Genomic DNA, 24866 nt, shown 5'->3' on the forward strand with positions numbered 1-24866 from the left:
AACTGCATTATATAAGTATAAATAAAGTGTTACCGATTCGTACAAAACAGTTTGTTGTACAATGCTGCAAATTGGTATGTCTTCTCATATTAAATTGCCATAATTATAAACACTGATTTGCAATGCAGCTTTAATGTTTACTGCACTTTGTTATTCTTCTAGTTATTTACCTATAGCAGCTAATGAAACTTTTATACTATATGCTACTCAAGCATTTCATGCATAATATATCTGTTTCATTAATACAAACATTACAGCACAGACACACTCACCTTCTCCAGGACTTTGCACACATATTGGCACCACAGAATCAGGAAGATGATCACCACTAGTAGAAGAATAATAGTCACCAGACAGCCAATCAGAATCGATGTACTGCCCTCTTCAGAAGGGCCTGGTTTTGATGGTTTTGCTGTCGTCTGATCCTCTGTCAAACACAGATGGGTTATTAAAGTTCAGTCAAAGTGTGTAACATGTTAGTACACTAGTCAGGCATTTTCATTTAAAGCCAGCAGGAAATGGTGTTCACACCCATTTTACTTCCATAATGTGACTCATTTCCTTCATTTGTATTTATCGGAAAATGACTGGATCAGGAAAAGCAGTCTCTACAGGATTTTGGTTAGACAACCATTTAATTTTCTTTGGAATAGCATGTATTAAGAAAGTGTACAGTATCAAATGATTTCATGTTGATTGTAAAAATGCTGGCTTTTCTCAGCACAGTGACTCTTTACCTGTTTTTTGTGTAGTTTGTGGTACTTTGCTGTTAACCTCATATGAAGGAGGGGTCAACAATGGGGGCCTCTGGGTAGGAAGCACATTAGTTGCTGCAATGGAAAATAATTAAAACAGGAAATTACTACACCTTAAATTACACCCACTTAAAATGCATTTATAATTCTAAGTAATGATTTAGGGTCTAGTTTTACTTAAAGATTACAAGGCACATATGCATTTCCAAATGTATAAAGAAATTGATACTTTTATTCAGCATTAAACTGATCAAAAGTGTCAGAAAAGACATTTTTATTGTTGCAAAAAAAATCTATTTCATATAAATCTTTCTATTCTTCAAAGAATTACAGCACAACTGTTTTAAACAGATGATGATAAGAAATGTTTCTTGAGCAGCAAATTAGCATGTTAGAATGATTTCTGAAGGATCATGTGACACTGAAGACTGGAGTAAAATTCAGCTTTGCATCACAGGAATTAATTACATTTAAAACACATTCAAATACAAAACACTTATTTTAAATTGTAATAATATTACTGTTATTTTTGAACAAATAATCCAGCTTTGGTGAGAATAAGACTTTAAAAACAAATTGTACTGACCCCAAACATTCGAACAATACTGTAAATTGAAGTTAAGATATTGGGAATGATAATATGAAAAGCATTTCACAATTCTGGCTGTATTTTAATGAGGAAACACTGAGAATACAAGTGGGAGATAGAGGTGAGTTGTTCTTATGTCATACCAGACTGAAACGAGATTTCGCTGAACATCATCCAAGTGTCAGCAAAGTAAAAGCGGCAGCGCAGCGCTGTAGCCGATCTGTGCTTTAACGGGACCGTCACATAACGAGCGCTTGGGTTCCGGTCGTCTAGGACGGTGTGAAACTCCACCGGTTCTGCTTCCCACTCCGAAATGAGGTGCAGCTTAAAGACACAGGACACGGACGCGAAGATCTTCACACCCCGAGAGAACATGTTATTACTGTGAACCTAAAAAGAGAATTAATAAGCATCAACAACACTTGAAGGCTCACATTTGAAGCTTTTTGTTTGTTCAATATAAATCAAACTTCGTCATACTACAACAAGTCAACATGGATGACATTTATAACTCATTTTTCTTTTATAAAGCAATGTATTTCCAAGTGAAGCAGGATGTTCAATTAGAAAAACAAAACAAGGAAGAATTGTATTGATTGGATTGAATTGTGAAAAGTGGAAATTATATACAGCAAGGATGCATTAAATTGATTAAAAGTCACAGTAAAGACATTTATAATGCTCTATTTTTTTTTAGAACTTTCTGTTCATTAAGGAATCCTGAAAAAAACCTAAAACATACAGAAATTTCTAAATAAAAACAAAATAGGTAAAATATTTATAAAAAATAAAAAAGTCAAATATTTTAGTCCCCCCAAATTAAAACAATTTTAAACGAGTGCATACAATTAAATTGTAAAAAAATAATATCAACTCTGATTTCACGCTGCCTTATAAATAAATAAAACTAAGTAGATAAAAAGCAACTAAAAGAAAGTGGCTCGGCTTTAATAAACATGTTATTTTCTAATATAAAATCATTACTTCGAGATTAAGCATCTAAACCACCCAATCCACAGACCCTGGCATGATTATATACAGACACAATAAGCACCATAATTATGGCTAGCAGTCCTGCTCCAACATGTAATTATGTGTTATTATGTGTCAAATATGGTATATAATTAGTGCTACATTAAAACTGTCAGTCAACAAACACTTCAAAGCACATCGAGTTCAAATTACAGACACTATAGATGTAAACCAGAACACATACTGTGGTAAAGATACGCTTTGGGTTCAGTACAAGTTGAGTTCTATTAACAGCATTAGCGGCTGAATGTCAATTACCACAGAAAATAATTATGGTCATAAAATAATTACATTGTCCCTCAGTTTACAAAATTAATTTAGAATAAGGCACTTACAATGTGCACACAGTTGTAATTTATATATATATATACTGTATATATATATATATATATATATATATATATATATATATATATATATATATATATATATTTTTTTTTTTTTTAGAAATTAACATTTTTATTCAGCAAGGATGCATTAAATTGAAAATTACAGTAAAGTGAAAGTAAAGACATTTCTAATGTTATAAAATTTTATATAGTCACATAAATGCTGCTATTTTGAACTTTCCATTCTGCAAAAAATCCTAAAAAAAATTAACCATGGTTTCCTTTTTAATAATGATAATAATAAATGTTTATTGAGAAGCAAATCAGCATACTAGAATGATTTGTGAAGGATCATGTGACACTGAAGACTGGAGTAATGATGCTGAAAATTCAGCTTTTGTTCACAGAAATAAATTCTGTTTTAAAATATATTCAAATAGAAAACAGTTATTTTGGTTTGTAAAAATAGTTCACAATATTACTGCTCCTTTTCAAAAGTACAAGTTTTGCATTGTTTTCAAACTTTTTTTACTGCTTCACGCTCACCTTCATAGAGGTGAAGTTTCGTTGTCTGTCAAACTGGAACTCCATCTCCACATATCCAGGGCCCAAGCTGTCGTTCCTCCAGCCCACGTAGTCATATCCGGGCCACAACTGGTTCAGTCTTCTCTGTACAAAGTCATCCTGACCAATCACACCATCCGTCAGCTGACCCAGACCCCCAGACAGCTTCCTGTGGGAGCAGAGAGAGACAGGAAGCACTTAGCTTTGGCCGAGGAGTGATTAGCATTCATTCTAGAACTCAAATACAATCTTGATTGTTCTGCCACAGAATGACCCTGAAAAGTCCACAATTCCAAAGTTGACGCACATCAGCAAGTCGGGAAAAAAAAAAGAGGACAAAGAATCAATGCGAAGAAAAAGACAACCAGCAAACTATGTTTAAAGGGATATTTACCCAAGACTTCAGTCAGCATTTACTCATATCATTCCAAACAAGTATGACTTTCTTTTTTAATCATTCAGGTTTTTTTTTATTATAATTATTTAATTGGTATTGATTAATACTAGATATTTCAATGTAGACTTATATAATTTATAATATTTTAAATATATTTTTGAAAGAAGTCTCTTATACTTACCAAGGCTGCATTTATTTAATCCAGTAAAACAGTCATATTGTGAAATATTATTATAATTCAAAATAACGTTTGAATATTTTAAAATATAATTTATTCCTGTGATCAAAGCTGAATTTTCAGCATCATTACTCCAGTCTTCAGTGTCACATGATCCTTCAGAAATCATTTTAGCATACTGATTTGATGCTCAAGAAACATTTATTATTATTATTATTATCAATAGTTGTGAAGCTTAATACTTTTTTGAAATATAATCGTGATACATTTTTTGTCAGGATGCATTTTTATTCGTTTTGTTAATAAAAGTTAGCTATATGTTCTATGTTGTTGTTGTTTGATGCTGAATTGCCGTTAATTTAAAAGTGAAAATAAAATACGCACGGTGCTTTTACAAGCTATTTAAGCAAAGGAAAGTGAGAAAACTCAAGCGAACTAAAAACAAACAACTGCTTGACGCCGAATTGCCACTAATTTGAAAGTGAAAATAAAACGCGCACACAGCTTACAAGCTATTTAAAACCGAAGGAAAGCGAGGAAAAGAGAGAAGACTCAAACGACGTCCACCAAGGTGATACCGGTAAGGTGTTGACAATTGTTTTTTTTTAATTTCCTCACTGTCACAACCCTACTTGATGCCTTTTTTCCTCCTTTCGGAATCCTTGCTGAACATGCGTTGGAAATAGCAATGGCATTGTCCTCCTCTGCCACCGAGAAAAACTTCCAGACCGGCGAAGACATGTTCACAAATGATGACGTAATGAGCACAACACATGCTGAGAGTCACTGCAGTTTAAAGCTGCAATCACTTGCACTCGAAAGAAGATGAATCTCAGATGAATCAGACTGATTGATTGATTTACCAGCAAGCATACTTTATTGGATCTAGTTATCAGATTTAATTTATTTATCGGAGCAATAAAAATTATGTAATTTTCTCTCATATCGGCCGATAATTTATCGGTCCGATAAATATCGTGCATCCCTAATTATTATTATTTTAAGTATTTTGCCACTGCAGGTATTCACAGGAGCAAATTTTGTACGTTTAAACTTATGTGGATGCATTTCTTATTTAGAACAAATTCGGCAATTTTGGTATATAAAGGTTGAAACTAAATATATTTTCAATATATTAAATATATTGTTAATATATTTCACTGAGATTCACTGTTTACAATATATTTAGCACTTTTTTTTTGCTGTATGTAAAACCAATATCAGATAGAATTGAATATCTGGGCATCCCCAAAAGCAAAGCATATTCTTTGACTTGTTCTGCATTAGATTAGATCCTCACCTGCGTTCCAGGGCCCCGTCGTACATGGAGTCGTTGAGAGGTGTAATGGGATAGCCAGGAGCCATCATGGTCTGGCCCTCTGGAGAGCTGTACGCCGTCAGGCCATCTGCACAGCAGGAGAACGAGAAAACAGAGAGGTCCCAAACTTTAATATTGCGTTAGCTCTAGAATGTAATTACTTTCTTGGCTCACGTTTAAAGCACTGGAGTAATTGAGGTCAAACGAAACTAAACCGCAAATCAGACACTAGGGGGCAAATCTACACAGGCCACAGCTGCTCAGATGTGTGACGCCAAAACGATCTGCTTCAGTCTGTAGCCCATATAATAATAATAATTTGTTACATTTATATAGCGCTTTTCTGGGTACTCAAATCGCTTTACATAGAAGGGGGGAATCTTCTCAACCACCACCAGTGTGCAGCATTCACCTGGATGATGCGACGGCAGCCATAGTGCGCCAGAACGCCCACCACACACCAGCTTACTGGTGGAGAGGAGACAGGGTGATGAAGCCAATCAGTATATGGGGATGATTAGGAGGCTAACGGGCAAATTTGGCCAGGATGCAAATTTTGAAAAAGGCCCAACTTTTTCGAAGGACATCCTGGGATTTTTAATGACCACAGAGAGTCAGGACCACGGTTTAACATCTCATCTGAAGGACAGTGCTTTTTACAGTATAATGTCCCCGTCACTATACTGGGGCGTAAGGACCCACACAGACCACAGGGTGAGCGTAAGGACCCACACAGACCACAGGGTGAGCACTCCCTGCTGGCCTCACTAACACCTCTTCCAGCAGCACCTGGTTTTCCCAGGAGGTCTCCCATCCAGGTACTGACCAGCTCAACCCTGCTTAGCTTCAGTGGGCAACCAGTCTTGGGCTACAGGGTGATATGGCTGCTGGCAATATGCAAGTGTGAAACTGAGATGCTGTTAACACCCGATATTAAAGGGGTAGCTCACCCAAAAATGACACTTCTGTCATTAATTACTCACCCTCATGTCGTTCCAAACCCGGAAGACCTTTGTTCATCTTGGAACACAAATTAAGATATTTTTGATTAATTCTGAGAGCTCTCTGTCCCTCCATTGACAGTAATGCAACTGCAGTGTTCCCACATACAGAAACTTTTTGGGTGAACTAACCCTTTAAGATGCGTTTTGGTCGATCGGATCACAAGGAGACACATTTCCATTTACACCTGCTGTTTTAATTGGTCTCCTCTGTCCACTTTCGATCACTTCAGTCCTCATTTCTTAGAGGCGAGTATGAGCGGGTGTATGTATGATGAGCTTTTTCAATTTTTTTCAATCTAATATTGTGAAATAAGCTCGTGCAAATTATTATGAACGCAAAAGGAGACAACTAATAAAACCATACGGAGAAGAGCAAGTTTCTGCTCTGATAGCCACAAAGCTGTGCTGAACACAGTGGGTTTGTATTAGAATCAGGACTGGTAAGAGCACATTTCTTTTGCCTTCAAACCAAATTTAGGATTTCAGCCGGCAATGTTTAAATCCCTTTGGCTAGTGCGCTTTAACAGCACTTCCTGTAATGTTTAAGAATTAGGTCAGAAGGCAGAGAGGGGCATTTTTAGTAGCTGTTTGAAAGCATTCAACCATATGAGCAGCTACACTAAGAAAGCAATCCATTAAAATGCATTTTCGACTACCTCTAGAAGTGTTTGTAGTTTGTTTACAGGGTTATCTTAGTATCATCGAGATAATATTTTAGTTTTTATTATTATTTGAAATTAGTTTTTTTATATATATTTGCAAATTTGTTCAATTTTGTGTATTTTTTTTATTTTTAGTGTTTATATAGTTTAAATAATTTTTATGTCAGTTTTAGTTTGACTTATTTTTATCAAATTAAGATAAACTAAAGGAAAATAAATGAGCAATGTTTGCAACTAGCTAAAATAAAATACTTTTTTATATTTTCATTTAAAGTTTATTTTATTTCAAGTAACAAAAAATGTTTTATGGTTTTAGCTTTAGTTGTTTTGCATAATATTAACTATGTAATTCTTATGACTTACCCTGCCAGGCGCATCCGAACAGTTCTACTCTCATACACACAGTGTGTACGGCATCGGTGACAGGAATCAAACGTAAGAATCGAGTGATGATGGGAGGATGGAGGTCTCTCACCACAGAGTCGTAGGTGTTTATATTACCCATTATAGTCTGCAGAAGACATTAGTTAAACAGAATGGCACAAGATCATGCTACATTATGAACATAGTTACAGCAGGATAAGCATGCAATGGTTACCACATAATAAAAACAGTATGGACAGTATAAGTGAAAATGCTGCACAATGAAAATAGAAACCATGCAAAAAAAACTTTTCTGCAAGGATGTTTTAAATTGATCAAAAGTTATGTTACAAAGGATTTCTATTTCAAATAAATGCTGTTCTTTTGAACTCATCAAGTTCATCAGTTTAAAAAAAAATGGTTGTTGTTTAAAAAAAAAAAAAATTACGATGCACAACTCTTTTCAAAACTGATAATAAGACAAGCAGCAAACCAGTAAAACGCTAGTGCAAATGCTTGATTTGAAAAAGGGGTTATGATTTATCTGGATTTTTTTTTAAAAACACTGGGTGGATATTTATAATTGTAGGGTGGTTGTGTACACACTGCCAACACGCATTTCAGTTCAAACAACATGTAAATGTGAATTTTGCACTCCTGTGCATTTACCTACCTCACTACCAAAGCGGTTTGTCCAGGAGATCCAGCGGTGTCCATCGCGACTGTACTCCAGACGGTATTTGCGTGCAAACTCATTGCCAGAGTTGCGTGCGTAGCGACCCTGTGTAGCGACCACAGTGAGGAAGATGAGCTGACGAAGGTCAAGCTGAAGATACTGAACATCTGAGGGCTGCAGCTGACCAGCAGGACACCAGGCGCCGTCGCCCTCCTCACGGTTTAACCTGATGCCACAACAGACAGACGCTCATTTCTCATTTTTATTTAGTTTAAGTACTAAAATAACTAAAACTAATTAAAAATGAAATAAAACAAAACTACTAAGTGATGTTACCTTGCATACTGAGGGCCTGTGGTTTCGTACCACTGGCTGGAGGCAGTGATGTCATCGTTTTTGATCCTCCCATCCTCCATACCGAGAGGATAACGACAGTGAGCTGAGGATGTCGAAGAAGGACACGGTGAGGAAGTAAGTGTTTTTGGAGCTGTCTGTATGGATGCATATGTTTGTGTCGGACTGCATGTACTCAAACATTACCTGGGTCTATCTGGCCATTGATGTTTGTTAGTGAGATGGTCAGCAGCAGATAAAGCAGCATAGTGAGACCTCAGAGTCTGCCGACAGACCAGACTACATCTCTGAGGAACAGAAAGAAACATAGCAGTACTGTAGCATCTACTCATTTCCAGCCAAAAGAAACAGAACAATATCAGAGCCTACTGTAGACCAAAACTATAGGTTCAGATTCAGAACAAGATCAATCTAAAACTAGGATGCACATCTTAAAGAAGTGAAATAGAGTAAATAGTGAATTAATTTCCATATTAAATGTCAAAACACCCAAGCAAGTCCTCTTTTTATATTGTCAATAAAAATTAAACACACTGTAAACATTAAACAAAAGCCTCAAGACTCATATTTTTGGGATATACACTACTATCCAAAAGTTTGGTGAATTTCTTTTGAGAAATGACTCATTTTATTCAGTATGTATGCATTAAATAGGTTAAAAGTGACAGAAAAGACTCATAGGCCTGGTTTCACAGACAGGGTTTAGACTAAGCCAGGATTAGGCCATAGTTCAATTAGGACATTTAAGTCATTTTTATAAACACGCTTAGGAAAAAACATTACTGGTGTGCATCTTGAGACAAAACAAAGGCACTGATATATTTTAAGATCAATCATTGCAAGTTTCTTTTAGTTGAAAGAGCTCAGAATTACATTTTAGTCTGGGGCTAGGCTTAAGCCTTGTCTGTAAAACCGGGTGATAATGTTACAAAACATTTCTATTTAAAAACAATGCATCAAAGAATCCACACATACATTTTTTTAATGATAATAATAATGTTTCTTGAGCATATCAGACTGATTTCTGAAGGATCATGTGACACTGAAGACTGTAGTAATGATGCTGAAAATTCAGCTTTACATCACAAGAATAAATTACATTTTAAAATATATTCAGTTGGAAAATGGTTATTTTAAATTGTAATAATATTTCACAATTGTACCGTTTTACTGTATTTTTAAATCAAATAAATGCGAGCCTTGGTGAGAATAAGAGTCTTCTTTCAAAAATATTTAAACATCTTCCCAAGCACAAATGTTTGTATGGCCCTGTATATATATATATATATATATATATATATATATATATATATATATATATATATATATATATATATATATATTTTTTTTTTTTTTGCTTTATTAAATTTTTTTTCTGTGCATTTTAAGCATGCTTGCGTTTTATCTGGTGCATAATTTCTGCCGTTGAAGAAAACATCTTTAAACTCTGTAAGGGAGCTGACTGTAAACGCAAGACAAATCGGCACCCTGATGCTTTCATGCACAGCGCAGCTGCAGAATCCTCTGGGGTTTCTGAGTCCTGTGGGAACCCACAGGTCATATTAGCATCACTGCTATGCTAACTATGTAAACTATGCCAGAGCAGATGTGGCTGGGAATCAAGGAGAATTCTGCCTCATTCAGGGTGGGATACTCAGCGACAAATAAAACACACAGTATCATTGAAACTCTAATTGTAAAAAGTACCATACCGTTATTTGCATGTGGGACTGCACATAAAACTTCACATGAATAATGTTTTATTGCCCGCAATTACTCATGCATGCCTTATTATTGTGGATTTTTAAATAAAAGTTGATTTGCTGAACATAAACTCTGTGACACGATCATCTAATAAAGTGTTTTTTTTTAAACCACCAGACCAGACTCTCTCTCTTACTCACAAACAAGCTATAAAATAGCCATATTATTCTGAGGTTTCCATCCAGAACTTTAGAACTCATTTTCCACATCTCCTGCTCCTCATCATTAATGGTAAAGAACAAACATCAGGAGAGGAGAGGGTTTTTCTATTCATTCATTCACATGTGGATGTGTGCTGAAGTGAGTGATTTGAGGCATATCTACAGAGCAAAATTTCATAGACACTTCAGGCCAGAAGTAGGGCTGCATGATTCATCAAAATAAACCGCTATCCATGAAATACTGAAATCACTATAAATGATTTAATGCTATTATTAAATCGGATGGCCTACTGCATAACATGCATTTGGGAGCATAGCATGCAACAACCATCCTCCCTTTTGCCAAATTACAAATATTTGCCAAATACAGCTATAAATATTAGTTTATGAATAGTATTGTGATTTTTAAAATTGCACTGTAAAATTAAATCCTTATTATATAATTCTTCAGTAACACTTTAGTATAAGGACCAATTCTCACTATTAACTAGTTGCTTATTATGCCTATTGTTACCATATTGGCTGTTTATTAGTAGGCTACTTCTAGTGCATATTGCACATGACCATATTCTACATCCCTAATCCTACCCAATACCAAAACTTAACAACTGCCTTACTAACTGTTAGTAAGCAACAAATTAGAAGTTTATTGAGGCAAAAGTCTTAGTTAATGGTTTGTTAATAGCAAAAATTCGACCTTTAAATAAAGTTTGACTCATTCGTCTTAAATGCTCAGTTTTTTTTTTTTTTTTTTTACAATGAAACAGAATAATAGTTTAATATGTTTATTTGGTAGTAGTATTATTCATAATACTAGTACTGATTGATAACAATAATAATTAGTATTAGGCTATTACAACAACAATTATTTGTTGCTGTTGTCCCAATTACTATTATTTGAACAACAACAATAATAACAATAACAATCATAATTATTATTAATAGTTGTTTTTCTTAAATTTTAAGTTTATCAATTTTATTTAGTTGTATTATTGTTATTATTACAAACAATAGTTGTTGTTATTGTTGTAGTAATAATAAAGTATTATTATTATTCTGCTACTAAACTCTAAAAAAAAAAGAAAAAAAAGTTGAGCCAACTTAAAATTTTAAGACAACCATCTTTTTGCAGATTTGAGTTCTCTAAACTTATTTTTGTAGGAGATTCTCAACTTAGAGAAAACTCAAAAATCTGCTGAAGCTGGTTGCCTTAAAATGTTAAAATATTAATTTTTAATAATTTTTTTTACACAATTTTCAAAAAAAATTTTTTTACAGTGTAAGCAAAAACGATAAACTATTGTTTAACAATTTCACTTTAAAATAAATAAATAAATAAAAATATAATAATAATAATAATAAATGTTGTTGTCATTTTAATTTATGGTCACAATTTTTTTTAACAAATTGTGCAACCCAAACAAACAAACAAAGCACAGCAAACACGCTGAAAAACACGCATAATCTAAATCACTATCGCAATGCTTATCAGAAACTAGGGTAACATTTTATTTTACGGATACATCTATTAGTTACTTATTAGCATGCATATTACTAGAATATTAGCCATGTATTAGTGCTAATTAAGCACATATTAATGCCTTATTCTACATGACCTTATTCTTACGGAGCCCCTTAGAGCTCATGGTGGTGGAAAGACTTCGGGGTGGGTGAAAAAAATTCAGGGTGGGAGGAAAAAATATTTTTAAAATCTTTTGCGTTCTCTCGCAAAGCAAACATCTTTGCGAGAGAACGCAAAAGAGGGGACGCAAAAGTTTTGCGAGAGAACGCAAAAGATTTGAAAAATATTTTTTCCTCCCACCCCAAATTTTTTTCACCCACCCCGAAATCTTTCCACCACCATGAGCTCTAAGGGTCTCCGTATATTCTAAATCCCTAAACTTAACAACTACCATACTAACTATTAATAAGCAGCAAATTAGGAATTTATTGAGGGAAAAGTCATAGTTAATAGTTAACAAGTGTTACTTATTCTAAAGTGAGACCGAAACTATTTTTCCCAAGGTAGATTGACTTTGAAACCAACTGAATACAAACATGCTAAACACCACAGCAACACCCTAAAAAGCATCCTAGCACTGACGATTCCTCTGGGTGTTCGAGGTGATTTCTAGGATGTTCCTGGTGGCTATTAGGGTGTTCTGTGATGGACAATATTTATGTATTTTGTCTTCCAGCCTGAGCCAAACTTCACTGCTCTCCTCCATAGCAGTGCGTATCAGCGCTGGAAAGACTGAGATAAATGTTAGTGTTGTTGTTAGGACAGACATGTTTGAGAGTGTGTTGAGTGCAGTGCGATTAAGTGGAGGGTCTCTCTCGCTCCCCAAACCTCAGACCGCAGGAATGTGTCTGATTTCATGAGTGCATCACACCCCTGCCATTACCCCAGAGACAATTACACACAAACCACATCAGCAGCCATTACTTACAACCATCACAAGTTCAGTGAGTTTGGCCGTTATGAAACAACATTACAGACAAGTGATCATGGCTGATTATATCGATTATTTGTGCTACAGACATGAATGATACTTCATGAATCATTCAGCTTGTGTTGTAACTTTTTGGAGCGGTCAAACTCTTCGAGTTATATCTTGAGATCAGAATATCACAGAGACTTGAGGATGAACTTTTTGGTAACACTTCAGTTTAGGGACCAATTCTTACTATTAACTAGTGGCTTATTAGCATACTGGCTGCCTTATTCTGCATGACCATATTTTAGATTCCTTAAACCTACCCAATAACTAAATTTAACACATATCTTACTATCTATTAATAAGCAGCAAATTAGGAGTTTATTGTGGCAAAAGTCGCAGCTAATGGTTAGTTATTACTGAGAATTGGTCCCCAAACTAAAATGACTTTTTTTTAACTATATCAAAATAAAAAAGTAATCACCTAAAATGTCTCAAAGATTTTTTAAATGACTGCAAAAGAGCAGTAATTTAAATAATATAGGCCCGGTTTCATAGACAGGGATTAGCCTAAACCAGGATTAGGCCATAGTTCAGTTAGGACATTTAAGTCATTTTTATAAACATGCTTTAGAAAAAAGCATTACTGGTGTGCATCTTGAGACAAAACAAAGGCACTGGCATGTTTTAAGATCAGTCAGTGTAAGTTTATTTCAGTTGAAACAGCTCAGATTTACATTTTAGTCTAGGAATAGGCTTAAGTCTTGTCTGTGAAACCGGGGGGATGTATTAAATCTGGTTTAAAATGTGTATATGACACACTACCATTCAAAAGATTGGTGTCAGTAAAATACTGTTTTTGATACTTTTATTCAGCAAGGATGCATTCAATTTACCAAAAATTACAGTAATGGCATTTATAATGTAATAAATGTTTCAATTTCAATTTTCAAATAAAGGCCTTCTAAGTATAAAAAATTATATTAAAATTTATTACGGTTTCTACCAATTTTTTTAGCAGTTTTAAACATTGACAATAATCAGAGATATTTCTTGAGCAACAAATCAGCATATTAGAATTATTTGAAGGATAATTTGACACTGAATAGACTGGTACAATGGCTGCTAAAAATTCAGCTTTGCATCACAGGAATACATTTTATTTTAAAATATATTGAAATGGAAAACACTTATTTGAAATTATAATAATATTTCACAATTTTTTTGATTTTACTGTATCAAATAAATGTGTCAAATGTCTTGAAGAGACTTTTTTCAAAAACATTTAAAAAATCTTAAACGCCTCTAAACGTTTGAACGGTAGTGTATCATCAGAAACAGTTTTTGATCATAAACACAATCATGATTTGCTTGGCTCATATGTTTATCATACAGCGTGTTCTCGGTGTGTTGATGAGAATAGCCCATGAGCCATTACATAATACACTTGTTACGATGAACAAAAACACATGCATGCACACGATCAAACAGACAAATTAAAAATTTTCAAAGAGTATTGTGTGATATTTTACAGCTATTGCATGAAAGGGGGCTGCAGATATAACGTGCGTACTAAAGGAAGAGGAGGATGGAGGTTGCAGATGGTTTATGTAATGTTTGGCTCATGTAAAGGCCTGTCCAGTGCCGGGATTCCAGCCTTCTTGCTCATCTTTCTAAGGGGCCTCATGTGACTGACTGGGAAACACAGCAAAGCAACAAAACATTAACAGCGCAAACAGACTTTTTGCTAACAGGGAGTATCTTAAAAAAAAACAACAACGTGCAATACAGTCCATTTTCTTTAAATTCAGAATAAATTAAAGGAAGTATGACAAAACAAGCATGATGCATAAATACCATACAATTTACATAATTTATTATTGAGTTGTTACTATACTAAAACAATTCCCCAAGCCAATTTTAATACTATATCAAAAAGTAATATACTACTAAACACAACCATTAATTTGAAGTGTAATAGTAACTCTTTGCCCTTCATTGACAAAATTTTCTGCCTTTCCATGATTTCACTGTTAAGCGGTAGGAGGTGCTATTACACATCTTCTGAAAGAGTACACAATCTCCGAATCAAAACAGTTAATGCAAATACCGCCACCTATCGCTCAAATGGACCACTGACACTCCTAATTGAGATTATAGATAGTGTCAATGGTCCATTTGAGAGATAGGTGGCGGTATTTGCATTAACTGTTTTGATTCGGAGATCAAACATTGAGAGATAGGTGGCGGTAATGCACTTACAAGTCTGCGATCCGCCATAAAGCAAGAAGAAGACGACGACGCGTCATGCACCGGCTGTTGTGTGAATGTGCTCAGGACAGTTGGAGAGTGCGGGAAATCAGAGGTATAAATACTGTTCAGTTTCTTGCACAGACCGATCGTTTCGTGTCTTTAGACCTCAATGTATCGTCACGAGCCGCAGGGTTTAATTTGGTTTTGTCTGTGTATGTTTTTTTTTCTCTCAAAGCCATGAGTCCCATTGACTGCCATTATATGACTGACAGACTGCAACGGCTTCAGTTAAAAATCTTTATTTGTGTTCTACTGAAGAAACAAAGTCAACTACATCTTGCACGCCCCTTGGGGTAAGCAAATAAACATCAATTTTTTATTTTTGGGTGATCTATCCCTTTAACATGGAAAAGATACCTTTTATTGCATGACGCGTCGCATGGAGTTAGGACACGGTATTAGGCTAAAGCTGACTGAAAAAAACTATAATTTTTCAAAGCTGCAAATGATTGCATTATTAGAGTACATTTTACAGTAAAATTTTATTGTCATTCTACTTCGAAATTTCAAATCAGTGTGTTACTTGCCATTTCTTTGCAAGTATTTGTGAAATTTACTTACAGTTTCTGAGAGAAAATAGTTTCAAAGTAAATTCTACACCAATTTTTATTTCAGTGTATATACAGTAAATCATACTACACTGACAAAATGAACGCATTGCTAATATATTTCACAGATAACAAAAAAAGCAGTGTAAGTTAAATAAATATGAAATTTAGAAGTAAAAAGACCAATGACAAATAAAAAACAATAATCTTTGTTATATTTACAACTTTTAAGCATATTTTTTTTACAGTGCATTATGTTGCGCTTATGCTGTTCCTTTGTGCTACAAACAATGAACAATCTGTTTCATGAAAGAAAGTCACATCGCTTAACCTACCCAAATTCCAGGCTCTTACAACCAGCAAGTACACGCATGCATGCATACTAACAAAACATGCAAACCTCTGCAAGCATGCAGGAACGTGTTTGCCCTACTGAGCTAGAATTGAAGGACTGAGAGAAATGTGAATCCGTTCTGTTCACTCTCATCTGCACGACATGTTTCGCACACAAACGCATGCATCACACTCACATTCCTACATCCTGATGTTAACTGTAGTACAATGGCCTCTGCCGAGTCTTACTGCCAAACATCTCAAATTATGCAACACAATAAACAATGTGCAGAGCAAAACTAAGAGCGAGTCGCTGGCAGCTCACCAGAGAGATAGAGCGAGAGACTGCACAAGACCATAGCCAGAACCGACATTAATGTTGTTAATAATCTCATTCAACAGCCAGTTAGTCAGGTTAGATAGACCTCAAGTGTACTTCAAACACATCACACAGGGGGAATAAAACAGGATAGTAAAAACTGAGAAGTCTCAATGTATCCAAAACCAAATGCTTTGTTGCCTCAAGGACAAACTTACTGTGGCCACAACTCCAGTTGAAGAAAACTTAAAGCCTTTAATCTATTCAAGGGTTCATGCAGAGATCTTTATTTTTGAGCATGGAAAGAAACCATAGGAAAGAAGAAAACAAGCATATATAGACTGTATAGTTTCCTGTTTATGTGTTTCTTTCTGAATGTATGAACTGATAAATGTATAATATGAATGCAATGCAAGTTGTTTTGGATAAAACTGTCGGTCAAATGCACAAAAAAAAAAAAAAAAAAACAGTCTGTAAAGTAAATACAAGTCTGCAATTAAAAATCAGAAATCTCAAATTGTTTGAATAAAATTTTCTAAAAAAATTAAATTAAATAAAATATAAAATACAATAGCTGCCTTGCATTTATGTTCTTTTGTTATATGAAAGTAACTTGCAACAATAGCAAAGAATCAGCAGCACAGTTTCTCACATTTAAAGGATTATTAGTTCACTTTTAAAACAACTTTTGCTGATAATTTACTCACCCCCATGTCATCCAAGATCTCCATGTCTTTCTTTCTTCAGTCGAAAAGAAATTAAGGTTTTTGATGAAAACATTTCTCCATATAATGGACTTCAATGGGACCCAAACGGTTCAAGGTCCAAATGACAGTTTCAGTGCAGCTTCAAAGGGCTTTAAACGATACCAGACGATGAATAAGGGTCTTATCTAGCGAAACGATCGGTCATTTCAAAAATAAATAAAAAAGTTTAAGTTTTATAAGCACAAATGCTCGCCTTGCTCTGTTCTGTGATGCACGTTCGTGACGTCACGTAATACGCAATGACGTTGAAAAGGTCACGGTTGACTTAGGCGGAAGTACCGAGTCAGTGTTTACAAATGTGCGAAAGGAGGACCATATACACATATTCAAATGTCTTTGTGTCAGTTTATCGTTTAAAATGTCCATTTCGTGTGCGTATCCTGGGTGTTTTAATATTAAAAAGCCTACTGACTCGGTACTTCCGCCGGTACTTTTTTATTTATTTTTGAAATGACCGATCGTTTCGCTAGATAAGACCCTTATTCATCGTCTGGTATCGTTTAAAGCCCTTTGAAGCTGCACTGAAACTGTCATTTTGACCTTGAACCGTTTGGGTCCCATTGAAGTCCATTATATGGAGAAATGTTTTCATCAAAAACCTTAATTTCTTTTCGACTGAAGAAAGAAAGACATGGAGATCTTGGATGACATGGGGGTGAGTAAATTATCAGCAAAAGTTTTTTTAAAAGTGAACTAATCCTTTAAATGTGAAAGAGTGAAGTGACCCACTTTTTACATACAGAACTAGTGTTTTTCCATTGTATCACTACTATTAATGCTTGTAAATGAGTAACTTAGACTAGCTAGTGTGCTATGTACACTACCACTCAAAAGTTAACATTGCACCATTTATTTGATAAAATAAATACAGTAATAATGTAAAATATTATTGCAATTAGGGGTGGGCGATATGGGAAAAATATCATATCACGATTTTTTATAGAAATATCACGATTCACGATTTTTATCACGATTCTTTGTTATTTAGTTTTTTTTAATTTAGTTTTACTATTTTTTTAATTTAGTTTTACTATTTTGGTTTTACAAGTTGTCTGAGCATTACAGCCAAACTAGAAAGACAAAGATGCATGGCAGATATTTAGGCCAAAGTGGGCGAAGATAAAAAATCTTTGTCATTATTTTATTTTTCTTATTAAAAAAAAAAGAACAAAGATACACATTACAAATACACATAATATACAAATAAAACAAACAGTGCTTTATTTCCAGGTACAAAAGGTGTATTTAGCAGAGCATTCAATGAAATTGAATGAACAAATATAAAAATAAAACACTACATAGACTGATTCCTAAAGCAACTGTATTAAAGATTTTCAGTCAAGAATAGTGAGTGATTTTTCTCTTTTGCGTTTTGTTGTTTTGTTAACGTTAAATGAATAGTTCCCCCACAAATTAATATTCTGTCATCTGTCTGTCAATTCTGTCATAATGTTGTATTTTTATATCATCATTTACTCAAAAGTTGTTTTAAACCGGAATGAGTTTCTTTCTTGTGCTGAACATAAATGCTATTTTGAAGAAGGTGGAAAACCAAACAGCTGCTGGTCCTCAGTGACTTCCATAGGATTTTTCTTTCCTACTATCAAAGTCAATGTGGACCAGCAACTGTTTGGTTTTCCACTGAGTAAATAATGACAGAAATTAAATTTTAGGGTGAACTATCCCTTTAATGACAGTCGACAGCATGTTTAGTGTCCTGTCCCTTTAAGAGCTGCACGCATCTAATATACAGTACAGGCAGGCATCCGTTTCTCTCTTAACTATTTACTTTCATTTTAGAGATAACCAACTCAGTCTGTATGTAAACCTTGTGTGTTTTGACAGTATTAGCGCAAAATATAACTTAGTTGAGTAATCAGGCGCTGTTAGACAGGCGTTTTAGTGCGCGTGCTTCAGGTGTATGCGCTCAGAACAAGCGCACGTCAGACCAGCGCGCGAATTAAACATTTAACCAGCAATGCTTGTATGCAAATAATGTACTTTTGCGATCGCGAATAAGTGCAGTGTCCTGTCAGAGTAACTCTACTGCTGAATGTCGTGTTGTACAGTATATAGAGACGGCGGCGCCAGAACTGTATTTGACAATGTGCGCGATACTACGATATTTATTAAAAAGCAGATCGTGGAGACATTTTTATCGTCCACGATCAAAAATCGTCATATCGCACACCCCTAATTGCAATTTAAAATTACTGTTTTCTATTTGAATGTCAAAATGCAATTTCTTCTTGAGATAGCAAAGCTGAATTTGCAGCATCATTACTCCAGTCAGTGTCACATGATCCTTCAGAAATCATTTTAATATGCTGATTTGCTGCTCAAGAAACATTTTTTGTTCATCATCTGTGATACTTACAGTAAATATCACTCAACCTCTTTCTTTAAATTCATATTGCCTCTATAACAAACACATCACCTCTTTCATTCCCGTTATGACTTAACCCGAAAACATTTCTTCATTGACCTCAAAATGGCTTCGGCAATCGGACTGTTGCCGATTCTGTCAAGCGTTTACGGTCTGCAGTAACTTTCAGAGATAAATGTTGAACAGAGAGCCTGATAATCAGACACAGACAGAAACGAGAGCTGAGAAAATTTATGAGAATTTACACTCAAGGCATTTTTCATTTGTTAGGCAACATCTGACCTCTGCTCTGGCATACGATACTTTCTTGCATCACAGGAGAAAGAAAAACAGCACACTTAATAAAAAGCACAGAGGAAATCGCTGTTATAACTGGCTTTATGAAGATTAAACTCAAATGCCTCAGATTCTCATCTACAAATGCTTTATGATTTATTAAATATCACTAACCTGTCATCTCACATGAAACAGGTGAATTTGATGAATTTCAAAGATCTTTCATTTTTCACCAATTCTTAATAATCAATAATGATTCAAGAAGATTTTGCAAGTCTTTGGTGATTACTTCTAATACACTCCATTTAAAGTTTACCCTAAATATAACTTGCTGAAAATTTATTCATCCCCAGGCCATCCAAGATGTAGGTACGTTTGTTTCGTCATCAGAACAGATTTGGAGACATTTAGCATTATCACATGCTCACCAGTGGATCCTCTACAATGAATGGGTGCCGTCAGAATGAGAGTTCAAAGTGATGTAATGCTAAATTTCTCCAAATCTGTTCCAATAAAGAAACAAGCTCATCTAGATATTGAATGGCTTGAGGGCGAGTACATTTTCAGCAAATTTACATTTTTGGGTGAACTTTCTTTAATTCTTAAAGGGGTCATCGGATGCAAAATTCCCTTTACAAGTTGTTTGAACATAAATGTGTGTTGGAAGTGTGTGTACACATCCATCCTATATTGATAAAAATCCACCCAGTGTTTTTTTTAAATCCCTGTTTTAAAATCCCCTTTTCTCAAATCAGGCTGTTCTGAGAGTCCTGTCAGAATGACGTAGTTCTGCACAGACCGCTCCCACGAGAGTTGATTGACAAGGCCGTCTTACCTTAGACCCGCCCTGAGTGAAATGAGAGCTGTCCGCCTCCGGTGCAGGGGAGGACAAGATGTCTCCGATTAAGCAACTGAAGTGTTTAGTTGTTGGATGTAATAATGAATATAGCAGTCATCAGTTACTCCTGACATCTGAGCCGCTGAAGATGCAGAGGATTAACGTTACTTTCGCTCTGAAGTGAATGCGCTGATCCCCGATCTACATAAATGCATCTATGTTCACGCAAATCATTCGTGATCCAGCTTTATCTACAGAAGAAGTGAGTATAAGGGCTTTTATGAATCTTTGCTCCATAGCATACTAAAATTTTGATTCCGTTTGATTGATTCAAAAGGAAATTTGCTGCCGTATCGTGGGTGCAGCAGGCGCAATGATATTACGCAGTGCCTGAAAGTAGTCCCCGGCTATATCATAACTAGTTACCTAGCTGGGGACTACTTTCAGGCGCTGCGTAATATCACTGGGCCTGTTGCACCCACGGTACGGCAGCACATTTCCTTGATTATTACGCTGGAATGAGAGTATAGTTCCTAGCCATATCCGCCTAGAAAATCGCAACTTTTCATTTTCCGTCGGTCTTAGTGCACGATGTAACCACAGAAGATTCACGTTTTAAATAGGAAAATTATCTAAACTCTTTAGTCATTTTTGATGACCAAATGCTAATGATCTAATCTGATTCAATGATCTATGCTAGGCTAAGCTAAAAGTGCTACCGCCAGACCCAGAGATCGGCTGAATGGATTCAAAAACAGTAAAACTCAACTGTTTATCTCTAGGGGAGGTGTAAAATGAGCCTATTTCCAAAAAAAGTGGAGTGTTCCTTTAAGAAAAAAAGCCTTAGTCCTGAGAACACAGTTCAGCCTTCTAGTTGAAATCTAACTTCATTCTTAAATAGTTGTCTCTTGCCTGAATGCGACATGACCTATCATCAAGTGGTCTGACTACTAAAATTAATTTCTCTACTTTCCATATTTTCATTATGTTTTGAGAAAAATCTATTAAAACCAATTCTTAGTATGCAAGGCGTAAAACTGTATAACTCATCTTCACCCCATCAGTAAAATAGCACACTCAAATCAAACTCAAACTCAATCTATCAGAAATTAGGAATTATGAATCATGTCCGAAAGATTCGATTCTCAGTTCAATTAGTTATCCGACTCACAATGATCCGAATTAACAGATTCGAAATAGACGGTTTCCCAATTTAGTCATTAAATTGTCAATGTGCATACTATCTATCCTAAATTATATGTGATAGTAGTCATTTTCAATACTATTTAGGGCAGATAGTATGGATAGTATGCAGGCCATGAGAATTGCTGACTGGATAAACGCTCAGATTGATTCAGAGTCGCGAACGAATCGTTCAGACCGGTTAGTGACTCAGAAAAAGATTCATTGAATCGGACATCATTCGTGCAGAATTCATAATATAAAACATTTAGCATTTTTTTAGCGGTAGTAAAGGTAACATTAATCAGTTCTTGTAGGTAAAAGTAGGACATGCGCACTGCGGCCTGATTTATAAAGCTGATGACAAGAGAGAAATAAAATCACAAAGCAGCATCTTTAACAGACAGAAAGAAACAAACTCCTCAAGACAATAAAGTGAAATTACAGACACCATTCTATCGATATATCCCCATCAAACAAAAAAAGCACTATTTAAATTATATTGTCAGCGTAGCCTATTCAAACTTTTTCAAACAATCGCCTGTAAATAAGTTAATAAACCTGTGATGTCTAACTAAAGCGTCCAAAGTTGACAAAACAAAGTTTCAAACATCTGTGAATCACCTCGAGCTCAACAGCAGCACACATCTGATCTGTCGAAACGCAAGAGTGTTTCTCAATCGCAACAAAGACTTCAACAACTTCAGTTTGTCTTCAGAAACTTCACTATCTTTCGCTTCAAACTGATTAAATACCTGTTCGATCGTTTATCCCACCGAAGTCACATCCGAGAGTCAACGCGCCATTACAGATGTGTTCAAGAGTCTATGTTCAACACTGTTACAATGCATCGGAAGATCTGCTGCAAAAGAAGAAGAAGAAGAAGAAAAAAAACGGTCCAGTGTTATTTTTTACATCACATCCCTCTTCCGGTCGCTTGAGAGCAATGGATGTAACTCAAGGAACAGCTACACTTAGAATAGAAATATATATTTGAAAATATGAAATATATTATTGCATTTATATTATTTATAAATAAATAAGATTTATTTAACAAATAAAATAAATAAAATTGATTTTAAACACATTTAAAAATATAAATATATTTATATAAATGTATTATATTATATTATGAATAAACTGACAAGCCAAAGATGTTCTCTTTAAAGATAAACTAGTAACATCAATTTGTGGCATGAATTAAGCATTATGAAATATATACAGTATATCACAGAAGTGAGTACACCCCTCACATTTTAATAAATATTTTATTATGTCTTTTCATGTGACAACACTGAAGAAATGACACTTTGCTACAATATAAAGTAGTGAGTGTACAGCTTGTATAACAGTGTAAATTTGCTGTCCCCTCAAAATAACTCAACACACAGCCATTAATGTCTAAACCACTGGCCACAAAAGTGAGTACACCCCTAAGTGAAAATGTCCAAATTGGGCCCAAAGTGTCAATACTTTGTATGGCCACCATTATTTTCCAGCACTGCCTTAACCCTCTTGGGTATTGAGTTCACCAGAGCTTCACAGGTTGCCACTGGAGTCCTCTTCCACTCCTCCATGACGACATCACGGAGCTGCTGGATGTTAGAGACCTTATGCTCCTCCACCTTCCGTTTGAGGATGCCCCACAGATGCTCAATAGGATTTAGGTCTGGAGACATGCTTGGCCAGTCCATCACCTTTACCTTCAGCTTCTTTAGCAAGGCAATGGTCGTCTTGGAGGTGTGTTTGGGGTCGTTATCATGTTGGAATACTGCCCTGCGGCCCAGTCTCTGCTTCAGTATGTCACAGTACATTTTGGCATTCATGGTTCCCTCAATGAACTGCAGCCCCAGACCATGACACTCCCACCACCATGCATGACTGTAGGCAAGACACACTTGTCTTTGTACTCCTCACCTGGTTGCCGCCACACACGCTTGACACCATCTGAACCAAATAAGTTTATCTTGGTCTCATCAGACCACAGGACATGGTTCCAGTAATCCATGTCCTTAGTCTGCTTGTCTTCAGCAAACTGTTTGCGGGCTTTCTTGTGCATCATCTTTAGAAGAGGCTTCCTTTTGGGACGACAGTCATGCAGACCAATTTGATGGAGTGTGCGGCGTATGGTCTGAGCTCTGACAGGCTGACCCCCCCCCCCCCACCCCCACCCCTTCAACCTCTGCAGCAGTGCTGGCAGCACTCATACATCTATTTCCCAAACAAAACCTCTGGATATGACGCTGAGAACGTGCACTCAACTTCTTTGGTCGACCATGGCGAGGCCTGTTCTGAGTGGAACCTGTCCTGTTAAACCGCTGTATGGTCTTGGCCACCGTGCTGCAGCTCAGTTTCAGGGTCTTGGTAATCTTCTTATAGCCTATGCCATCTTTCTGAAGAGCAACAATTCTTTTTTTTCAGATCCTCAAAGAGTTGTTTGCCATGAGGTGCCATGTTGAACTTCCAGTGACCAGTATTAGAGTGAGAGTGATAGCACCAAATTTAACACACCTGCTCCCCATTCACATCTGAGACCTTGTAACACTAACAAGTCACATGACACCGGGGAGAGAAAATGGTTAATTAGGCCCAATTTGGGCATTTTCACTTAGGGGTGTACTCACTTTTGTGGCCAGCGGTTTAGACATTAATGGCTGTGTGTTGAGTTATTTTGAGGGGACAGCAAATTTACACTGTTATTATCATATTATCAATGCAATTGGTTATAATAGTATGACATTTCCTAATCAATCCCCAACTAATCAAACAAGACAATCAGAAAAAATAGAAATTGATTTTCACGATCTTTTAGACCAGGGGCTGCGACGTTACCAGAGTAAGGAGGATAAGAAGAGACAAAAAGAGGAACGACGCAAGAGGGCCAAAGGCAGAGCTGGAAAATCAAAAGATCTGTGTTAAGCTAAAAGAGGTTCTGAAGTTGATGAGAAAACAGGAATCTTTAAACAAAAGAATATGAGAGAGATGATTAATTTGAGTGGGTTTTCTACTGAATTGCAAATGTTAACAAATGGTTTAGAGGTAATGGAACTTCAAACTCTTGTTACAGGAATATAAATGTTAAGATGTTATGTTTCCAGTATGTGCTGTATATGGAGAGCACGAATATGAATTGCTGTGAAGTTATTAATAATATGTTTATGAAGCTTGCATTGCAAAGAAATGGTTGATGTCAAGGAGATGCATTTTTCACTTGTTAAATACATTTGCAGAATGGACCTTCTAATCAAAACAAAGTCATGAGGTGTTATTCATATTTGCTATATATGAAGTGTATGGTTTTGACACCTATATTTATGAAT

At 35.6% G+C, this 24866-nt stretch overlaps 1 protein-coding gene across 2 annotated transcripts in view; it reads right to left on the reverse strand.

Moving 5' to 3' along the window:
- Positions 1-22433, reverse strand: part of LOC306871983 (discoidin domain-containing receptor 2-like) — a 34027-nt gene extending 11594 nt beyond the window's left edge. The window contains exons 1-11 of one of the 2 annotated variants that reach the window (XM_079420289.1): positions 22302-22422; positions 20362-20506; positions 8408-8508; positions 8204-8306; positions 7865-8093; positions 7192-7339; positions 5145-5250; positions 3252-3438; positions 1488-1734; positions 738-830; positions 273-427 (exon numbers count right to left, since the gene is read on the reverse strand). In XM_079420289.1, the coding sequence (XP_079276415.1) occupies positions 273-427; positions 738-830; positions 1488-1734; positions 3252-3438; positions 5145-5250; positions 7192-7339; positions 7865-8093; positions 8204-8306; positions 8408-8468 (1329 nt within the window). In that variant the 5' untranslated portion in view covers positions 8469-8508; positions 20362-20506; positions 22302-22422. Of the gene's footprint in view, positions 1-272; positions 428-737; positions 831-1487; positions 1735-3251; positions 3439-5144; positions 5251-7191; positions 7340-7864; positions 8094-8203; positions 8307-8407; positions 8509-20361; positions 20507-22301 lie in introns of both variants that reach the window. The other variant, XM_079420288.1, reaches the window with a different exon arrangement.
- Positions 22434-24866: the final 2433 nt, after the last annotated feature.

The sequence above is a fragment of the Barbus barbus genome, assembly GCF_936440315.1.
Source record: "Barbus barbus genome assembly, chromosome: 6".
In the NCBI taxonomy this organism is placed as follows: Eukaryota; Metazoa; Chordata; class Actinopteri; order Cypriniformes; family Cyprinidae; genus Barbus; species Barbus barbus.